General features: G+C 40.9%; 1 protein-coding gene across 1 annotated transcript in view; it reads left to right on the top strand.

Moving 5' to 3' along the window:
• Positions 1-1010: 1010 nt before the first annotated feature.
• Positions 1011-2368, top strand: part of LOC118741865 (enhancer of split M1 protein-like) — a 12277-nt gene continuing 10919 nt past the window's right edge. The window contains exons 1-2 of the mRNA XM_036473840.1: positions 1011-1259; positions 1367-1543. Coding sequence (XP_036329733.1) covers positions 1022-1259; positions 1367-1543 — 415 coding nt within the window. The 5' untranslated portion in view covers positions 1011-1021. The remainder of the gene's footprint in view (positions 1260-1366; positions 1544-2368) is intronic.

Raw genomic sequence — 2368 nt, forward strand, 5'->3', positions numbered from 1 at the left:
GCCCCACGCTTTTCATTTTCAATTTCATAGATTGTTTATAATGACTTTTGCTAAAATTTCAAAATCAAAAGTTATCAAAACAAATTCTATGGGACTGAGAAGTATTATTTTCTACTTTTTAGTCCATTTATAAAAGCGTTGTATATTAAAAAGTTTTTTTTATATTATTTATTTTCTACTTTTTAGTCCTGTCTGAATAAAATTTTGCAATAGATATTAAAATAATTCAACGATATTAATAGAAAGGTGCACACACATGCATTTACATATGTATGTACATACAAACGAGCACCAATTAATTTTATTTAAAGAAATGGCGTGTCGTCTATTTCCGCCGATATGCGTGTATAAACCCTCCTCAAAGTCTAGCCAAAAAGCCAGCAACTCACACAACAGGTTCCCCAGAGCAATTCGCTCGAGAAAGTGGTACCCGGTACACGTAATACGCGGCACACAGCACAACAATCCGCCAAAACAGGCAACCCGGCCCAAAATTACCACCGTAGAAGGCAGAAACCCCGAGCGGCAGTGCAGGAGCCCAAGAATTACCCTTAAAACGGCCACAGGAGCTTAAAAAGACCAACTGGTCCCCAACTGGCCCGAAGGTAAGTAGTTTCGGCCTAGTCCTGGACTAGACTGGTTTCCGGACTGGTCCCCGACTGGTTACCAACTGGTCCCACGAACTAGTTACCAACTGGTCCCAAAGTGGTTACCAACTGGTCCACCTATACCTCAAGTGGTCCACAAGTCACAAAGCATTCGATTTAGTTGACAATAGTCGAACTAATTTTATTTAAAGAAATGGCGCGTCGTCTATTTCCGGTGTAGCAAACGTAGTACATAGGGCGACATCTAGATGTCATCTACCTCGCCCTATTCACTATGCTTTTTTATAGGAGCTTTTCAAAGCTTTGCTTTGGTGTCGGAACACAACATTGAAAGTTTCTGGATCCACACATTGAAAGTTTCTGGAACACAACATTGCAAGTTGATAAAAGCGTTGTAATAATAAAAATAAAAAATGAAAATCGCGGCAAAGGTAGTATTTTTCATTATCCTCTCAGCTGCAAAAGGCGAGCAATCTGATGACAGTGAGGAATGCACAAATGCCTGCCCGAAAATCTTCGATCCTGTTTGTGCGGTCTACGATGGCGTAGTAGGGGAAAAAAAGGAGTCGGGCAATGAGGCAGGCACAGCCGTATATCGCTACTTCCACAATGATTATCTACGGCGTTATGCAAGTTGCAGCACAGGCACAGGTGAGCGCGGTTTGTGTTTTTTTTTTTTTCCAAATTACTTTGTAAAAGTTATTAACTATTTGTTTGTAACTTAAATCGAGACACTTTTAAATGCTTTTTAATTGCAGTTTGGCGCATCACATCCCTGTCGACTTGTCTACAGCATGTCAATCCTTTGTTACGCCAACAATGTTTGCGTCCTTGTCCCTTCATTTACGAACCGATTTGTGCTTCGAATGGCAAAGTTAAAGAAATTTTTGGTAATAGCTGCGTTTTAGCTGTGGAGAATTGCCTCTCTGTTGATGGTGAGTATTAAAATATGTAGGACTATGATATGGTTTTAGTTTATGATAAACAAATACATATATGAAGTATACCTACATACATTTACATAAACTGATAATAAAAAAATATATGCCTGGAAAGAATTAGGTACTCAGATTTTAAGCTTTGAATATGATGTGCCGACTGAAGCGCCCGGCTTTACGCTTCGATATCAGACAAACTTGGATTTTGCTGATGCTAAACAGCTTGCGCTGGTTTTAGATCCGGCCACGTAAAAACCCCTAACAATGAAAAGTAACAACATGCTCGGATGAGATCCCCTTCATTTTATGACGACCACGGCAAACTTATAAAGGACTATAATTGAAGGGTATGCACTTGGACTATCCGGACCCCAAATTGGGAAGGTGGCTCTGCCTGGTCGGTTGATGTACTCGGGGAAGCCAAAAGCTGACATCACCGCCATCCAAGAAATGATGGACATCTACTACAGTTGCCAGGAAAAATATCGGAAACTCGATGTTCGATTTGTGTCATCCCTCCGCTTAATAATGCTCGCCGTCAATCACAACAGACCGCCAATTTATTCGCCACTTGTCTCTCACACATGCTCTCTGAGAGCACTCTTCAACAAACAGACATAAGCGAGCAGTGGAACCATATTTCCCACTTATTAAGTACTGACGTCGAAGAAGTAGTCGGATTTCAGCAACTGGCCAACGCGAGCTAAGTGGACCGTTATACAGAACTGAAGAGGGAAACGAGACGTATTTGCTGCAATAAGAAGAAAAGGAACGAAATACGTGTGTGCGAAGAGCTTAAAATGCTGGCCGAGAGAAAAAAAA

Source organism: Rhagoletis pomonella, unplaced genomic scaffold (assembly GCF_013731165.1).
Source record: "Rhagoletis pomonella isolate Grant_MI unplaced genomic scaffold, Rhpom_1.0 Rhpom_scaffold_00006, whole genome shotgun sequence".
NCBI classification, from domain to species: Eukaryota; Metazoa; Arthropoda; class Insecta; order Diptera; family Tephritidae; genus Rhagoletis; species Rhagoletis pomonella.